Below are 18,237 nucleotides of genomic sequence, written 5' to 3' on the forward strand. Positions count from 1 at the left end.
AAGTTTGTAAGTAGAGGTACCACTGTATTTTGTTTTATGAAAATGCAGACAGGATACATCAAATAATGCAGGAGTACATAATTTGTATGCATGGTGAGAATGGTGTTGCCTAAAAAATACTGCAAGCCCCACACTGTATACAATACCTTATTGTGAAGGTAAAGCGCTTTTATTTTGAAATCACACACCGCTTCTCAAATTGTAGTGAGTGGTGACTGATGATTTATCTTGAGAAGAGAGCGTTACAGCAGGTCGACCACTGTCAGTGTCACAATTTCTTCGGTGCAATCAGGCACGTGGGGAAATAGTAATAGTTTTGATCATGTAAGTAAATATGAACTAACAAGGATTCAGGATGAAACTAACATGTTGCAGAGAGACGTATGGTAAGTAACTCATTTTGCTACAACTAGATTAAAAATAAGTTTAGGATCAACATATGTGCAGCCATATTATGTCACACTGATGCCTTCATTCCATTGTTTTGCATTTAACAAGGGTTTAACACAAAACGACTACAATAATTGAAGCAATTAAGGCAGAAGATCATGATTGATACATCCACATTGTGTCATGAAATAGCTGATCATTTATTTCTTTTACCTAATTATGCAGTCTTTGAAAATGTTCACCGTTTCACATAAAAGTTAAGCTTGAATAGCTTGACATTCACAACGGACTGGTCTTTTTTTGACAATCTTTTGTGCCTTGTACTTGCAAATGGATGTTGCATACATGAGTATAGCCTATAGGAATTTGGTGTCAAAGTCAACGTGTGGTGGGCTACATCATCATATTATATGTGTTGTCATCAGCTGACGAATACTATCCATAGTTTGTCAGCGTTTCAACAAGTGCAGAGATTCTTGTATAACTATATTAATTAAGTATGTCAATTACGCTTTTTATTTATGTACCTGTATGCTTTCCTCTTTTTAACAAAATATGGATACACATGTAGCATGGACAATGAATCAAAGCACCTAAGCCTTATGCTTGTGTATGCAGAAAAACAAATAACAAATACGGAGTTCACATTTTTTTTGTAGTTTCTCCAAATTTTGGGAATAGTTGTTTGTCCTTTTACTACATTACTTCCTGGCTCGTAATATGCACTGTAGATCTTTCTCGATTTCTGATTGTGTTGAGTTGGGTGTAGAGACAGAACATTAGTATATACAGTCAAATACACACCAAGCAATGTTGAGTCTCCAAGTCCACTATATTTAAAAAATGCAGTGTCACCCATTTTATGAGAGTTGATACTGTGGTGTATTTGTTGGAAGGACAATGCTCCACTGATTATACAATCTGCTCAACTGTCAGTCACACTAAAACCCATCGAGGACAAATCATGTTCCCAAAACGAAGTGTCAGTCACCTTTTTTGTCAACATGCAAATGAGGAGAGTTGTGCGTAAGCAAGGTTGATTGGTCAACAAAACTGAATTTGTGTGGCGCTTAATTGCATGCACTCAGGTTGTTGTTGTTTGACTTTTGGCTTAGTTCCTCTTAGTCAGGGGTCGCCACAGTGAGTTACTCGCACGGTATGTTTTGACAGGTTTCACAGGGTCTTCAAATTATTACATGGACTCAGGTCCATGCTATGCAAACATTTTTTTTTCTATTTGTCAGTTCTATGAGTGATCAATCTAGGGTGTATCCTTCCCATCGCCCTGTGTTTGCTGGTAAATGAGATAATGAAAATATTGATAACTATTGATGAAAATGCATCAGCTGCAATTTTTATGAGAATGCAAATGGCATGTATAGGAACATAATTTCAAGGAGATGCAGAAGGTCAGTTATTTTGTGAAACATTTAAATTAATGACAGAATAGTGTAACTAAATTGCTTTTTCATTCCATGTGAACCTTAATTTATTAGAGGCAGACCCCAGGAGAAAAAGTCCAAGATGTGCTTGTGCTTTGTCTGGGAGATGAGCCAGCAGAGTAACATATGCCTCCTTCACTTTCAAAGTGTTGTACACCGGTCACTTAATTTTTGATGGAGGATGAAGACAACCTCAAAATATAGCAAGGTTTTTAAACTGACCTCAAAGTAATTAAAAAGTAACCATCTTATTCAAGTGTCACTGATAAGGCGTACATTATGTACCATTTTTCAGCAGCTGAAAGAAGAAAACATTTCTATATAATCCTGCCTCATTTTATGGTATGGCTTTAATGTCTCTGTCATTTTCCTTTGACTCTTCTGCTTATTCAACCCACATTAAGAATAATCAATTAAATGAACTCAATAATTCCCTCTGGTGACACACTACCTTCAAACATGCTGGGAAAGATAAATGATTTAAATCATCTACAACAAACGGATCCCTTTCTTCTGTTTTCATTCCTATTCTAGGTGACTGACTATGGGCCTGGAGCTGCTCAGAAATTGAGAGACAATCACCTTTAATGTCGTACTGGTTACCTCATGTTTTTACAACTGCGTTTGTTTAAATTAAGGACTTGATGATTAAATCCATTAGGAAAAAAAAGCCGGTAGCAAGTTTCTGGTAACAAATATCATTCCATTCCTTTGAAATCAAATAGCCTAAAATGAGAGTCAGCTTTCAATGCAGGGGAAGGAGCATGTCCCTCATCATTATTTAAAATTGAATCATTCTAGCCTTCATTAACTCACACTTAGAGCAAAAAATAGTTTAGCTTTTCAAGTAGACATGAATGACAATGCGAGCAGCAGAGTTGACACCCCAACCAATATTTCTCTGAGTCCCAGCATTGCCGTTTCCCTGTCCCTGGAGTACAAGACGGTGTCTGTCTTCTTGGTCCTGCTTGTGTGTGGTGTTGGCATCGTGGGAAATATAATGGTAGTCCTGGTTGTCCTGACCACCCGACACATGAGGACGCCAACAAATTGTTACCTGGTGAGCCTGGCAATAGCTGACCTAACAGTACTAGTTGCGGCAGGACTTCCAAACATCTCAGACAGTCTCACGGGAACCTGGGTGTTTGGGCACGCTGGCTGCTTGGGAATCACCTACCTGCAATACTTGGGCATCAATGTCTCATCCTGCTCCATCACTGCCTTCACGGTGGAAAGGTGAGCATGACCAATCAACATTTTTACAAACAGTCTTTCCTGCTACTAATTTATCAAATCAAATGTATCAATTGCTTTTTCTGTTTAGCTGGTAGCAGCGATTGAGTTGAGGTTTTTTTTGTAATGTTTTTTTTTGTCTTACCATTAATAATCAAGGACAAATGAATGATTTGTCACATGTGCAGGTACATTGCGATATGCCATCCAATGAAGGCTCAGACTGTGTGCACGGTGTCCAGGGCCAAGAAGATAATTGCAGGGGTTTGGATCTTCACCTGTATTTACTGCATATTATGGTTTTTCCTTGTGGATATTCAGGTAGGAGTAATGCATTTTATAGCAGAAGTTGCCAATTTATATATTTACAAGCAACAGTAACCTTTAGAACTAAGTGGAATATGAAAGGTATAAAGGACAAGTGTTTGTGCTTGAAACACTCCACAATAATAGAGCAGTTAAATAACATTATGTTTTCAAATTATGGTCCACCTTGAACATACTTAGCAGTCCTTCAGTCAATAGTGGCAACCTTTACGAGACGAGAAATGTTTTGCTCGACAATAAGTGAACGTCAAAAGCCATTTTGAGATCACTATTTTCTGTGTGCTGACGTAAAGTGTAAATGAACATTTTAATGTTCAGTCTGCTGTATTTCTCCAATAAATGTGTGATCAGGTGAGCCTGGATGGACATGTACAGTGTGGGTACAAGGTGAAGCGGGAGCTCTACCTTCCCATCTACCTCATCGACTTTGCTATTTTTTATGTTGTCCCATTACTTCTCGCTGTTGTGCTCTACGGACTGATAGCAAGGATTCTCTACCTCGGGTAATTACAGTTTCATTATTGACAATACCAGTGAATCACTATTAAAGTTCACAGATCATTTATGTTTACAATTTTAAACAGTTCCCACATGTTCTAATAAAAGGTCACTCACATTCTAATCAAATTACACAAAATTAAACAATCATTTTGCAGGGGCTGTTCTGTCTCGTTCAAATAAGCCACTGCTCATCCTGCACTCTTAATTACTTGTGGTCAATATAGTATATGGCTTTTTTTGCAAACTAAGTGAATGGTGCCAATGAAGATGAAGCAAAAACCTAATTTACATTTTCACTCGTCGATGACAGATCCAAGCATGTGATGCAGGGAGTTGACACAGCCAAACCCAAATGCAACGTTGCCCCCATGTCAACAACAACTTTGCTTTATATTTCAGGATGTCCCAGTTCGCGGAAGCTAATGTGAATTACACTGCAACAATGTGTTGTCACGATACACGATTTGATGCATGAAATGTCTCAATACTGAAATGATACAAAAGAATAGAATAAGATAATAATTTGAATCCATTTGACAGCACGAAAAAAATACATTAAAAAAGTTTTTGAACAGCCGTTAAACTCCGTGAGTCGTCACCTTATCGTGGTGGAGGGGTTTGCGTGCCTTTGTGATCCTAGGAGCCATGTTGTCTGGGGCTTCATGGCAAAGGGTCCGAGGTCAGGGGCCAGACAAAGCACGGCTCAGAAGACCCCTTATGATGAATAAAATATATGGACCTAGTTTTCCTTCGCCCGGACGCGGGTCACCGGGGCCCCCCTCTGGAGCCAGGCCTGGAGGTGGGGCTCGAAGGTGAGCGCCTGGTGGCCGGGCCTTCGCCCATGGAGCCCGGCCAGGCACAGCTCGAAAAGAAAACATGGGTCCCCCTTCCCATGGGCTCACCACCTGTAGGAGGGGCCGAAGGGGTCAGGTGCAAAGCGAGCTGGGCGGCGGCCAAAAGCAGGGACCTTGGCGGTCCGAACCCGGGCTGCAGAAGCTGGCTCTTGGGACATGGAATGTCACTTCTCTGGCTGGAAAGGACCCCAAACTGGTTTGTGAGGCAGAAAAGTTCCGATTAGACATAGTCGAACTTGCCTCCACACATAGTTTGGGCTCTGGTACAAGCCCTCTCGAGAGGGGCTGGACTCTCTTCCACTCTGAAGTTGCCCACGGTGAGAGGCGTCGAGCAGGTGTGGGCATACTTATTGCCCCTCGGCTGGGCGCCTGTCCTTTGGGGTTCACCCCGGTGAATGAGAGGGTAGCCTCCCTGCGCCTTCAGGTGGGGGGACGGGTCCTGACTGTTGTTTGTGCCTATGGACTGAACAGCAACTCAGAGTACCCACCCTTCTTGGGGTCCTTAGAGAAAGTGCTGGAGAGCGCTCCTTCTGGGGACTCTATCGTTCTACTAGGTGACTTCAATGCTCACGTGGGCAATGACAGTGAGACCTGGAAGGGCGTGATTGGGATGAGCGCCCCCCCGATCTGAACCCGAGCGGTGTTCTATTATTGGACTTCTGTGCTTGACATGGATTGTCAATAATGAACACCATGTTCAAACATAAGGGTGTCCATGTGTACATTTGGCACCAGGACACCCTAGGCCGCGGTTCGATGATCGACTTTGTAGTTGTGTCATCGGATTTGCGGCCGCATGTTTTGGACACTCGGGTGAAGAGAGGGGCGGAGCTGTCAACTGATCACCACCTAGTGGTGGGTTGGCTCCGATGGTGGGGGAAGATGCCGGTCCAACCTGGCAGACCCAAACGCTCTGTGAGGGTCTGCCGGGAGCATCTAGCAGAATACCCTGTAGGAAAGGCTTCAACTCCCACCTCCGGCAAAGCTTTTCCCACGTTCCGGGGGAGGCGGGGGACATTCAGTCCGAGTGGACCATATCCCGTGCCTCCATTGTTGAGGCAGCCGACTGGAGCTGTGGCCAAAAGGTGGTCGGTGCCTGTCATAGAGGCAATCCCTGAACTCGCTGGTGGACAGAACCCGGCGATAAGCGGAAGAAGATGGAAGGATGGACATTTTTAAACAGTTCAGAACGATTTAGTGCAAAACATTGAACACACTGCTGATCATTTAATTTGCATACATAACTGAATAAATTTATTAGGGAACCAAATGATTTGTTGTTTGTTACTTCAGCATTCGGCCAGTATAAAACTTTCATTGTGTGAAGGCTGTGACCTTCACATGTTATTCTACACTAACAACTTTCTTCTTCATTTTCTATTTTATTCCTCACACCTTTTTGACACTCTACTACTTCTACTTTGTTCACATGATTCTCACGGTTCCACCTTCATCGTATTCCAAATCAACACGTACCACAAATTCTACATTTTCTCCTTTAAAAGACCCCCATTTCTTTTTTTTTTTTTTTTTTTTACAAATTACTGTCCTCTAATTTCTACGTTTTTTGACCAATCCAACCCGTTCCAACTTTATACTGTTCATCTTATGCCTACCGTTTCCCAAAATTCCCACTTACTAAAAATTCAAAAGATTTTCACACTAAAACACTGACAAAAAAAATAAAGAAATTAGATTTTTATTTTTTTTTACTTTTTCTCTTCTAACTTCTACATTTTTTCACTGATTCTAACCGTTTCAACTTTAAACTGTTCAGTTTATGCCTACTGATTCCCAAGATATACACTTACAAAAAGTTCAATATTTTATCCAGAAAAAGACCCACAAAACATTTACGTCATTTCTCATTTTTCTTCAGTAATTTCTATATATTTTTACCCATTCTAACCGTTTCAAATTTAAACTGTTCAATTTACGTGTAACAATTAAAAAAATAAATAAATTAAAAATATTCCCACTTAACAAAATTCAACATTTTCCTCTTTAAAAGACCCACAAATAATAATAAAAAAATTGATTTATTTTTGTTTTGCCCCTCTAACTTCTACACTTTTTCACCGATTCAAACCGTTCAAACTTTAAACGTCCAATGCTTTTACGCAACATAAACCTTTCTTATTTCCTTAGCCATTCCCATACTGTTCTGTGCATGTATGGTACCTTTACAGTAAATAAAAGAACAAACACGTGATATTGTCATGTGTCCCGACTCCTTCCGCACCGGTTGATGCACCGGCGCTTTGAGTCAGTCACGTCCGCAGTGATACACATTGCTCAGAGGCACGCCCTGCTTGCTCCGATCAGGGCCGCCGCTGTCCCGACATTTGATGTATGATAGCAACCTATGAAAATCAAGTACTATGTTCTAAGATACAGAGCATTATTACTAGTGATAACACTGTTGGTAAAATCAATATTGCCTTGTGAGTTACCCCATAATCCCCACTTGTATTGTAAGCAATTAAATTCAAATAAAAAATTGATGGAACAATAGTGGAATTGCTAAAGTGCGCCAGTTTGGAATTTGACCAAGTTTGTGTTCACATGTCGCTCCAGACCTCTGCCAAACCAACCAGAAACCAGAGCCACAACATTGCGCCAAAGTTGTCGGGAGGTCACAGAAATGGGGAAAGGGGGTCGTCCCCGCCGTCTGAAGAGTGCACTCTCCTCCAGGAAGCAGGTCTGTACCTCACTTTTACGTATGTTGATCAACACCTTCTGCTTTTTGTATTTGTCGTTTGACCTCTTTTTTACTTTTTATCGTGAACCAATTCCCTGGTACAATTTGGCTTTGTGGGGGTCTCCAACACAACACAAGGTTGGCGCTAGATCAGGGGTGGGCAAACCTTTTGACTTGCGGGCCTTATTGGGTTCTAAATTTTGACCGGGGGGCCGAACCAGGAGCCGAATAAAAAAAAACAACAACCTCAAAACCAGCTTTATTTGCCAAGTTTCTGCATGCCAAACAAGGAATTTGACTCCGGTTGATCTCAGTCTCTGTACAACAATCAAATGACCAACAACATTGAAATGGCAAGAACAGGATATTTATTGCCCAGTGATGTCTCTGAGACTCTATGAGTGGTGTGAGTAGGATAGAGCCGAGGGGTCGGTCCATTAACCTAGATCTGTGACGGGGCTTTGTTGATGTTCATGTGGCTGAACGTCTGCTCACACACGTAAGTTGAGCCAAATTGTCAAAGTCAAAGTCCGCTTTATTGTCAATTTCTTCACGTTAAGGCACACAAAGAGATCGAAATTACGTTACCCACCGTCCCACGGTGACTAGACACAGTACACAACACTCACAATCAAATAGCACAAAGAGTAAAAACGAACACTCAGCACTCAGTCTCCACCTTTCTTTTCCTTGGGCCGCTCATTTTAATGCAAGGATTCCAGGGAAAGGTTCGTGGGTGGCTTTAGCGTGAAACTGTATCTGAAAGCTCAGTGCGCGAATTACGAGAATGCTGACATCACAGCCCACACTCAAAATTCGGCACTGATAGAAATTGAGCGCGGAGTGCGCCGGGTCCGTACTACTGAGTACGTACACGCACTTATGAGTGTGCACCGAGCTTTCTGATACGGCTGACATGGGCGGGCGCTTCCCCATCTATTGGGGAAACACAGTCATTGCAGGGAAAATGACCCCAAACATTTTTAATAATTCAATTTAATCAGGGGGTGGCTCGGTGGCGCACTGGGTAGCACGTCCGTCTTACAGTTAGGAGGGTGCGGGTTCGATTCCACCTCCTGCCCTCCCTGTGTGGAGTTTGCATGTTCTCCCCGAGCCCGCATGGGTTTTCTTCGGGCACTCCGGTTTCCTCCCACATCCCAAAAAACATGCTTGGTAGGCCGATTGAGCACTCGAAATTGCCCCTAGGTGTGAGTGCGGATGGTTGTTCGTCTCTGTGTGCCCTGCGATTGCCTGGCAACCAGTTCAGGCTGTCCCCCGCCTGCTGCCCGATGACGGCTGGGATAGGCTCCAGCACACCCGCAGCCCCCGTGAGGACAAAGAGGTTCAGAAAATGGATGGATGGATGGATGGAATTTAATCAGGTTTGGCGGGCCAGATTAAACGGCCCTGTGGGCCAGATGTGGCCCGCGGGCTGTAGTTTGCCCGTTCCTGAGGTAGATTTTTTAATTTTTTTTAAATCCTCACGCAACTAGCTCTTTATGTTTATGTTAAACACACACAAGAAACCACGAGAGAACAGAAAACAAGCATCATCTCATCTTATCTGAGTGGTAAACAATGGTTTATTTTCCACAGTAGGCTTAACTTGCCTCCAATTTGCAAAGCGTCAACACGTAAAATTAGTATGTCAAGTGCAACCAGTATTGTCATTTGTGAGTGAAAATCAGAGGTTGCCAAAGTACTCACACTGCACTGTCTAAAACAATGTGCAAAACACAAAAAAGTAGAAGGTAAAAGCACAGATTCAAGTCATTTCCCGAAATATCACATGGCACTATTTTATTTTATTTTTTTATTATTTCTTATAAGCTTTGATGTCCTTTGATTGGGGCTGAAAGATCATTTGGGTTGGAAATGAGTGAGATGCCTTTTTTCAAGCTATATTCATTCATCAGAAATGGCCATGATTTTGAATGATCTTGTAATTAAAATAAAAAAAAAAATCAATATGTAAATAAGCTTTGCTCTGATAGAGTCTCTGTTTCCATAATTTGATATGGAAAGCAGCTCTAATTGGTAACTGCCATGTCTCGGTGCACTCTGAGCGTGCCAGCTTGGTCGATCGTCTTCCAGAAAAGGTTTCCTTCCTTTTTCCCCCTCCATTGTGACGCCTGGTGTTACCGCCCTGACATGCGTCCGTCTAAGGACAAAGCAGGCGGTAACAACTGGGCATGAGTTTGAAAATGGATTTCTTTCAACTGACACAATTTGTGAGAAGGTTGGTAATAAATGGAGTTCTAATCTGGGCAGAAACCAAATACAAACACACACACAAACTCGTGACACCCAAATTAACAAATAATCTAAACTAAAAAACACGAACTGAACTAAAAATGCCCAATCCCACTGAACTAAATTGAGCGAGGCGTTACGGAAATGAAAAGAACGCTCTCTGTAACCAATAATCGTTTATTACTATTCTGCTCTTAACTACAAAACTAAAATTACAACTGAAGATGCCACTCTAAACCTAGTGGAAGTAAACAGGATTTTTTTTCTTTTTTTTATAATTTAAAATATACACCCCCTCAAAAAGTCGTGGAAAGTGTGGCTGATTCCTTCATCTTTTGCTGTAGGCTGATAACATCTGGGTTTGACATGAAAAATTACAAGATATATAAGACAAGAGACCCTGCCCGAAAAACAACTGTTATTACTAACATCAGCAACAACCTCTGGCAGGAGTGAAACAATTACAATATAATTTTTCCAAAAGTTTTCATAAAAGTACAAAGGCCTCACCAAAAGACACAAACCACTCATTAACAAAAAGAAAAGCCAGGCTGGAAATTACCAAAACGTTCAGACACAATGAATCAATTACTCAACAAGAAATCAATTATGAAACTAATTGTCTCATATTTTAATAATCGAGTAATTATTTAAAGCCATTGTTTAAATGAATATTGTTAAAAATCTTCTGATTTCAGGCTCTCAAAAGTTAATAGTAATTGGAGGGAAAACATGTTTCAATGCACTTTAATGCTAATAAAATTTTATACGATTATTTGATTACTTGATAGAGTAACAGACAATAAAGATATTTGATAGTGATAAGCCTCATAATCACAGAAGAGAATTTTTTGGACTGAGGAGATTATGATTTTTTTTAAATGCTAAAAAGGTTAGAGCTTCAAAAAACAGGTCTGCCCATGATACCGCGTGTATAAAGTCATCACTCAGAGGAGATAATTAATAATAACTTAGAATAAATGGCTGAGTAATGGCATAGCTTCTTGCTCGGACTGGTGTAGAGAAGCCCATCCGCGTGTTTTGGTAAAAAAAAAAAAAAGTTAAATGTCAGGAATAATTACAATTTTGTACAATTGTACTAAACCTATGTGCCAATGAGAGGCAGGCTGCTTATAGTATCTGGTCTAATATATCTTTTGGACCACAAAAATAAACCAGTGATGATTTTCACAAATTTTAAAAATTATGAATTTGTCAGTCTCAAATAATGACAATGACCATTGGAAGATTTTCTTTCCCTCTCTCTTGACTTTTATCAGATGCCTAGATGCCTAGACAAACAGAAGTTTGAGAGCGCTTTACCTTTCCAAGATTTTTTTTTTTTTATCATGCTTGCATTCAGAGTCACTGCATGTGTCCGTGGTAAGCACTGTGCCTGAAGTCTGAGTTTTAGAAGACCAGAATCTCTTGTAGTCAAGAGCCTTAATCTAAGAGCAGAAGATTCGCATAATGTGATTTTCATTTTCCAAAGCAGTGTGCTTAATATCGCTGATGATTTTACCCTCTCAGTTCTTAGGCACTTCACACTCTTCCATTCATCATTTGATAGGCCAACTTAATCTGATGGGATATTGATAAACCTTTGCTCGCTGAAGAATTGCACTTTTATGGATGAAGGTTAAAGCAGTGTGGTGCCAGATTTCTAAACAGTTTTAATCTTATTTAAGTCCCCGTGGCTATGATGTGGCTATGATGTGGATCTTAAAATACACGTTATACAGAGGGGTCATTGTTGTTTGCAGCATTTTGATTGCACAGGAAGATACATTTATTTTATTTTTTGATTCAGAAGACAGCGCTATTGTTCAATCCAAGAGTGGAGGGTCTTCATGTTATGTTGGAGTAGTAGCCTGTAGCCTCCCACCACATTATTAATCTGCATATTCAAATTTACCCAATGCTGCTCTGCTCATTATGCTATAATTAGAAATATTCCCCTCTCCTTTCAAATCCAACATTTGGCTCTGCAGCCACATTTTTTCTTTATCTACCTGCTGAGGTAGCTGAAACTGGCTTCCCACACAGCTTGGACCTAAAACCTTATCGCAAAATACATTTATGGTGTACTTCCTCTCAGTAACAATATTGAGAGGCGGGCTGCTTGTTTCCCCCCCTCCCCATTATTCTTTCCTTGGTGGTGAAAAGAGACAGCTGCATGAAAGGAAGTATACACACTTGACTTAAAAAGTCATGGCACAACAAAGGTGGCAGGAAGGCTTTTCCAACAAAAATGACCACTAGAAAACTGGGGCAAAGATGCGTAGGAGGTTAAAGGTAACCAGTATTATTAGAGACTGATAACAGACTGTCCCCCCCCACCCTCCCCCCTCGCCAACTCTGTGATGTTCAAAAATGTCTGAGCTGTTCCCATCTCTGCGGTAGTGGCTAAGTGTTGGGAGGGGTCAGTAAGCAAAGGGATAACGTACACAAGCGCACACACAGCCTTTTGACATTAAGTTAATGAATTAATACCTATTTTAATTACACTTTGTCCGATCCTTCAGAATTTCAAATTACCTAACTGTAACAGAAACTACGATGGTGCATGACTCTTTTGTGAGCCTGTTATCTTCTTCTTTTTACCTGTTCCTGCTCTATCATTTTTGGCTTTACCCGGTTATGTGTTTAATGCATGTCTTCTCTTTCTGCTTCCTTTCTACAGGTGACCAAAATGTTAGCTGTTGTGGTGATCTTGTTCGCTCTGCTGTGGATGCCCTATCGAACATTAGTTTTGATCAACTCTTTTGTGTCCACACCTTATTTGGATGCCTGGTTTCTATTATTTTGTCGGACGTGCATTTATTCCAACAGTGCAATCAACCCTGTGATATACAATGCCATGTCTCAGAAGTTCCGCTCAGCATTTCGTGGGCTGTACCACTGCAAGCCGCAAGGGGGAACACAGAGATTATCAGTCATTCCGGCCAGCTTCAGTACCGTTCGAGACCCACGTACATCCTTGTCCAATATTAATGCACCAAACGAAAAAGTAAAAAGAGATATTGTAAATTCGACTCCAGATGTAGTAAACACAAAACATAATGGAAACGGTCATCAAGAGACAAAGTTGATAAATGACAACAAAGCAGACAACTTCATCAGATCGGCATCTTATTGTTTAGATGTCAGTTCCATTGACACATCCCTGATGAGTGATGTGAAGCGGTCTCCATCAACTGATGACACAACAAATTTTCCTGACACACAGACAACAAAAGCTCAATCAGATGCTACATCGGTAGACGAACAGACGGACAGATAGATAGCTGGATTAATAGATTATAGATAGATAGATAGAGAGAGAGAGAGAGAGAGAGAGAGAGAGAGAGAGAGAGAGAGAGAGAGAGAGAGAGAGAGAGAGAGAGAGAGAGAGAGAGAGAGAGAGAGAGGTCGATCGATCGATTGATCGATCGGTCGATCGATAGGCTGGGTGGGAGGGTTGGTGGAAGGAAGGAAGGAAGGAAGGAAGGAAGGAAGGAAGGAAGGAAGGAAGGAAAGAAAGAAAGAAAGAAAGAAAGAAAGAAAGAAAGAAAGAAAGAAAGAAAGAAAGAAAGAAAGAAAGAAAGAAAGAAAGAAAGTTAGATAAACAATAGAACAATGAAATCTTAAAATCGGGAGGTCAAATACAAGATTTTACAATTATATTTTCTATGTGGCCTCACTAGTCTCGTCGGTATTTTGACTAATATTGCATTTGTGGAATAACAAATAACAAGACTAATCCACCCATTTTTAGCCATCCAAGGGGGCTGATGTTTTAACTGCTGTCGACTGAAACTGGCGTCCAAGTGCCCTTGTTCTTGTATTGCGAATGTCATGGCTCCATTATTTTTCTCTGGTTCGGCCTTTCACCTTTGCAAGTGAAAAAAAAACCGGTCAATGTGTCAAATGATTTAAACGTTTATGGCGATAATTAAGAACATTGATGCATATTAGTGCCTGGACAGGCTCTTATAATCTCCTACATATACAGTAATCCCCCACCGTTTCACGCTTCACCTTTTGCGGCATACTTTTTAAAAAAAATTGAATTAATGGGAAAAACAATTCATGGATCTTCATCTTTTATTTACTGTAAAGGTAAAATACATGCACAGAACAGTGTGGGAATGGATATTAAGGGAATGGGAAAGGTTTAAATGTACTATATTGAGCTTCACAGCCAGCTCAACTCCTTCTGTGTTGTAGTTGGCAGGATTTATTACAAAAAAATGTTAAACTGCAATATAAAAAAAATGCATTAAGTAAGCATGAGCCAACAAACGAGGCAATAGCAACCACTGGGGCAGATGAAGTTTGCATCATCCAACATTCAACGCATGAAACGAAAATCGCTACGTCTTTAGCAATGTAAAGACCAATCAAATAAAGTAAATAATACAGTTATAAATGTTAAACTTACTCTTATTGCCACTCAGAGGGTTATAACAAACGGATGGGTTACTTGTCTTCTGAGCAACAAATTAACAAGCCAATTTCCTGGTATGTCACTCCCTGCTGTAATTCCACGCCTTGTGTTACTTTTTGATCTTGTATTTGTATGGTTTAGTGCTGTGACTGACTTTCCGAGTATTATGTGATTGACGTCAAAAATACAACAAATGTTTTTGTTTTTTCCTATAAAGAATGCATGATTATGCTGTTTGACTATCAAACAAATATGAATGCTGATGCTGAGTGAGCTAAAACCTATAGCGACAAATCTTTTTTGTAAAAAATTCAAAAATACAGTCTACTCATGCAGGTGTTACCTTTACAATTATTGATTTATCCAAAGTGTTTAAAATGTCTTGGCTTCTTTGATGATGCGATGTTAATGATTGAACAAACGTGCAGTTTTTGAGGTCTCGTGTAAAGTGACTTTTTTTAGAGGTACAAGGATTTGCCCCGATGCCAGCAATTCGTAGCATCTAGCAACTAACTTTTTATAGCTGCAGCTCTTTCCCATTGATGCATTTTTATGCCGATGACACAATCATTTACTGTTTTGGATTCACCCCTGCTAAAGCTGTTGATTCTCTGCAGAAAGCTTTTAATGTGGTCCAGCAAACTCTTCTTCAACTAAAATTTGTCCTTAATGCTGACAAGACAAAACTAATACTGTTTTCAAGCACAAAGAAAGTCCCTAAAGCGCTGCTCACAATGTCTACCTTGAAGGGAAATGTCATAGAGGTGGTTCCTGTGTACAAAATATCTTGGAGTTTTGCTTGACTCGCTCACCTTTAGGACCCATATTGACAATCCCGTTCAAAAACTGAAACTGAAACTGGGCTTTTTCTTTCAAAACAAACAGTGTTTCTCATTTGAGGCGAAACAGCGACTTGTCACTGCAACATATTTATCAGTTTCAGATTATGGAGATGTGTTGTTAAAGAATGCCAATGTCTTCACTGTTTATTATGTTTCTCTGAGGTTTATTACAAACTATAGAGCCTTAACTCATCATTGTGAACTGTATTATCGAGTGGGATGGCCTTCTTTGTTAGTACACTGGTATACTTTTATTTATAAGGCCTGGCTTGGACTTTTACCATACATCTGTAATTTGATCACACATAGAAGTGTTGACTCTTATTATTTGCGTTCAAATGGTAATCTGTTGCTCTCTGTTACATTTGCCCAAACTGAAGTGGGAAAAAGGGCTTTAGTTCCCTTTGCACCTTCAGCATGGAACACATTGCAAAAAGAGAAAATTGACTGAATTTGTTTCATTGACCAATTTTAAGTCCAAAATGGTAGCACTTGAGATGACTTTATCAAATTGCAATTGCTTTTTATAAGGTTTATGTACAATTTAGTAAGATGTGTAAATGCCTCTTGACCAGGACTCCCTTGTAAAAGAGGTTTTTAATCTCAATGGGACTTTCCTGGTTAAAAAAAAAGGTTAAATAAAAATAAAAAATAAAATTAATCATTATGTTCAGTTGATAATTTAAGGCTGCCTTCTGAAATAGGCCCCTTGTACAATAATGTATGTTTGTCTTTCTTAGTCAGTTACTGAAAGTTATGACTGAGACCCGAACTGTATTTCGATCAGCTCCTTTCTTTGTCTGGCAATTTGTTTTGAAGGAAAAAATGTAAAGTAGACTTTAACATATTTTATGAAGAGAAGTGCACAATATGTGTAACAAACTGCTGCACCTAATTACTTGTGTGATATGTATTGCCTTGCTTTATTGACATCATTTAAAAGTTTGGGTTTTACAACTTTATTATCTGTGTTTATTCAGCCCTGGAAAGCTGCTTTTGTGATATGGTCTATGGTATCACTGTTGTAATTGCATACCGCTGGCGTTGGGCTGGAAATACTTGTCACAGTTGAATAAATTTCCCTTTTTCCCCCCACAAATCTATACCCTTGGTCTATTGGTCTACCTGTCTGTGTTTATTATTATTATTATTATTATTATTATTATTATTATTATTATTATTATTGGAGTTGGATGAAAAGTGAAAAGTCTACCCAACGCCAGCAATTTATTTAAATGTTTTGGGTTTTATATTTTGTTCATGTGTACAATATTTTCCCAATATTGTACTTGTTGTTCTGCTCTCTTCTTACTGTGTAATTTGCGCATGTATAGTAAATTATTTTCATTTAATCAATGGGAATAAATAGTTCTGTTGGCACAGCATCATTTGGTCTCAGCTCATTTATAAATAATTACCCTGCTTCTTGACTATAAGTCGTTACTTTTTTCCAGCTCTTTGAACCGTGTGGTTTTTAATGTGACATAGTTTATGAATTTTGACTGACATACTTCAAGCTATCAGTATAAACTCAGTGTTGTCATAGCTGTCCAATGAAAATATCAAACATCCCAGTGGACCAATGAATCTTTTCAAAATCTGCCCCAATAGATAATATTCGTCAGCATTTGGAGCATGCACACGTGTTGGCAGGGGAGAGAAAAATGCAGAAGTGTTTAGGTGTAGCAGTGTGCAGTTGAAGGACCAATTGAGACATTTTTAACATGTTCACAATTTTTTAGCAGCAAGAAAAAAAGTTTGTGACTGTCTGGTGAACCTCTCTGTGACCTTGAACATACCCTGACAAAAAAAAAGCAACATTCATACAAACTTCACAACACAAACACGTTCTTAAGATCTAGTACCTCTCAAAGGCAACACATATTGCACGTTTTGAGTCACTTCACAACCACTGACAGTATGTGTGTGTGTGTGTGTGTGTGTGTGTGTGTGTGTGTGTGTGTGTGTGTGTGTGTGTGTGTGTGTGTGTGTGCATGAGATCTTAAGTAGGGTGAGGGTTAACCATAACTGTGAAAACATGTTTGACCTTGTGCGGATGGGGTCTGAAAGGGCGTGGGTGGGGAGAATAATTTTAACTTTGAGCTACAATCTCTATGAAAAGTGCTCAATAAATGAAATTTGACTGATTGATTGACCTGTGAAGAGCCTTTCGACATGTTGATGGGACTTTCAGTTGAAGCACCGGTCACAAACAATACAGTCATCATAATAGGCCCGTACATTATAGATTTAGGGGGTATTTGATGCGCACAATGTGTTGCTTGGCAACCTGGTCAACTCTCAGTTCTATTTTTTAGACTGGCATTGCTTCATGACAAATAGACACACATATTGGTGTCACGGTTTGGAATGGGACCGGGGTTTATTGAGGGAAACAAAACCAACAGAAACGGCAAACTAACATAACTTAACGGAGACAGAGTGACAGGGGTAACCGACAGACCAACTTGGAGAGAAACTAACCGAACCGAAAGACAAACCGACGAGACTATAGGCGAGAGACGAGAACAATTCGACAGGGGAGTGAGGGGCAGACAGGACTTAAATACACAAGAGGTAGGTGACTGTGATTACATTGATTGTGAGGTAACACAGGAGGGGAGGGGCGACGTGAACAGAAATCATGGTAACATATGCACATAATAAAACAACCGGGGACGAGTCGTGACAATTGGTGTGTTTAAGTCACCAAAAATACAGTGATACAATAATACAATAAGTGTAAACATTCATGACGAGGCTCAGCGAAGCAGCACAAAAACCACACTTTTGGGGCTATTCATTTATTGTTGTGGTGAGTGGCATGAATAGGAAGTGTTTTATTGACGGTACAACATAAGCGGAAATTAGTTCTATTTGCGTCGCAACGTCCGTGTGTCACCATTTAAAGAGGATGATACAAATGTGGGAGTAACTTTGTCCCTTCAGGCATGTAAATGGACTTTTACAAATGTATCCAAAATTGGAATTTTGACCTTAACCCGAATACTGACTTGCAAGCAAAAGTAGTGTTCCTGACGCACCATCTGCAAACTTGGTTACAAAACGTAGACGAGATATTCGACTCACAAAAAGCATGTCTAACTTGTGGTGCAGTTAGGCTAAGGTAATTTTAAGGTAATTTTGGTGTATTTTGGCGAGACGTGAGTGGATAGATTTCGCGCTCCATTGGAGGTAAGTGTTGGAAGTCATCGAACATTATAGACATATATGACACCAGGATGGGGCAATCTGTATCACTCTG

At 40.0% G+C, this 18,237-nt stretch overlaps 1 protein-coding gene across 2 annotated transcripts; it reads left to right on the top strand.

Moving 5' to 3' along the window:
* The first annotated feature begins 231 nt into the window (after nt 1-231).
* trhr2 (thyrotropin releasing hormone receptor 2) lies at nt 232-16,346 on the top strand. 2 transcript variants are annotated; one of them, XM_085914907.1, is made up of 6 exons: nt 232-386; nt 2,367-3,068; nt 3,254-3,386; nt 3,744-3,895; nt 7,325-7,448; nt 12,385-16,346. In XM_085914907.1, exons 2-6 carry the CDS (start codon nt 2,686-2,688, stop codon nt 12,982-12,984), a joined length of 1,392 nt encoding a protein of 463 aa, XP_085771033.1. In that variant the 5' UTR covers nt 232-386; nt 2,367-2,685; the 3' UTR covers nt 12,985-16,346. The 2 variants fall into 2 exon arrangements, with proteins under 2 accessions (XP_085771033.1, XP_085771034.1); XM_085914908.1 differs by having other exon boundaries at nt 3,254-3,329.
* Nucleotides 16,347-18,237: the final 1,891 nt, after the last annotated feature.

This window comes from Syngnathus leptorhynchus, chromosome 6, assembly GCF_054491065.1.
Source record: "Syngnathus leptorhynchus isolate UIUO chromosome 6, UIUO_Slep, whole genome shotgun sequence".
In the NCBI taxonomy this organism is placed as follows: domain Eukaryota; kingdom Metazoa; phylum Chordata; class Actinopteri; order Syngnathiformes; family Syngnathidae; genus Syngnathus; species Syngnathus leptorhynchus.